Source organism: Sinocyclocheilus rhinocerous, unplaced genomic scaffold, assembly GCF_001515625.1.
Source record: "Sinocyclocheilus rhinocerous isolate Xijiao unplaced genomic scaffold, SAMN03320098_v1.1 scaffold43176, whole genome shotgun sequence".
Classification (NCBI taxonomy): Eukaryota; Metazoa; Chordata; class Actinopteri; order Cypriniformes; family Cyprinidae; genus Sinocyclocheilus; species Sinocyclocheilus rhinocerous.
Window position 1 is genome coordinate 325 of NW_015647915.1, and position 1237 is coordinate 1561.

A 1237-nucleotide genomic window follows, 5' to 3' on the forward strand; every position below is an offset into this window, starting at 1 on the left:
TTTTTAAATTGACCACATAATCATAAAATTACCATGAAGAACATGCAGATAAACATTTGCATCAGTTCCTTGTTTTTGTTCAATCACACCAGTCCATTGTTGGCAGGTGTAATATCCATAATCTTCTTTTGAGATGTTCTTGATGTTCAGAGAGCAGTCAGACCCCAGACTCAGTCTCTCATGTCTCTCTGTGTCGTTCTTCTTTATCCCAAAAGCAATCAGTTCAACTGCTGCTGAATAACTGTTATAGTTCCATACAGTTGATGTGCAGTCAGAAAGAGCATTATTACAGGGCAGACGGACATTTTCACCAGAACTGATGAACACATGAGTCTCATCCACTCCACTGGTACCTGAAACACAAGAACATTTTATTTTATTTATATAACTTTTACATTAAGCTGTATATTAAACAATTAAACTTTATTGTATGCAAATACACTGAACTCTTTCACAGGAGTTTAAAGAGCATGTAGAATTGTGTTTACCTGTGAGAAGTGAAGAGAGAATGATCAGTCCCAGCAGACACAAATGATAATTATCAGCCATTTTCTCTCTCTGTCTTCCTCTTCAGTATATGCTCACAACTCTTTCTTTAAATACTATCAGCACTTACTGTGTTTCTTCACTTCCTCTGATCTGACCCACTGAGTGTTTAAATTCTGCAAGAGTTGCTATTTAGTGACACAATGTCAATCACAATGGAGAAGTGCTGCTTTGCATGTGTGAACCATGCTCTTCGTTGTGAGAACTGCATATTGTTATCCACACTGACTCAACCCACATTTGCTCTTGTAGGGGGAATTACAGTTAAAGGGATAGTTCACCCAAAAATGAAAATTGTCATTAATTACTCACCCCCATGTCATTCCAAACCTGTAAGACCTCCATCTTCAGAACACAAATTAATATATTTTTGATGAAATTCGAGAGCTCTCTGAAAATTATCTGAAATTCTCCTCTCTTGTCTGCTGCAGTACAACTGGACTCCCACAGTGAGATGCAGTACACTAGCATGCATTCAATGGTGGAGCGTTCAAAGGACACCAGCAGCTTACACTCCAAACTGTTTTCCCTGAGCACTCTGAGGAAGTGCAGCCATTGCGGTGCCGTTTTGATTGTTGTTGTGTAACAGACCAAGAAAGCTTGTCGGAGTTTGAAGGTGTGGACCCTTTCCACTCAGTTCAGTTGATGTAGAGTGGGGCTCAACGCTGCGTCTCCTGAAGTCCAGAATGAG

The 1237-nt window shown here is 39.8% G+C and overlaps 1 protein-coding gene across 1 annotated transcript in view; it reads right to left on the bottom strand.

The window, feature by feature from the left end:
* The window catches only part of LOC107709380 (uncharacterized), a gene marked incomplete at its 3' end in the record, with an annotated part of 872 nt that extends 317 nt beyond the window's left edge, over positions 1-555 (bottom strand). The window contains exons 1-2 of the mRNA XM_016513834.1: positions 489-555; positions 18-353 (exon numbers count right to left, since the gene is read on the bottom strand). Of these exons, the coding sequence (XP_016369320.1) occupies positions 18-353; positions 489-549 (397 nt within the window). The remainder of the gene's footprint in view (positions 1-17; positions 354-488) is intronic.
* Positions 556-1237: the final 682 nt, after the last annotated feature.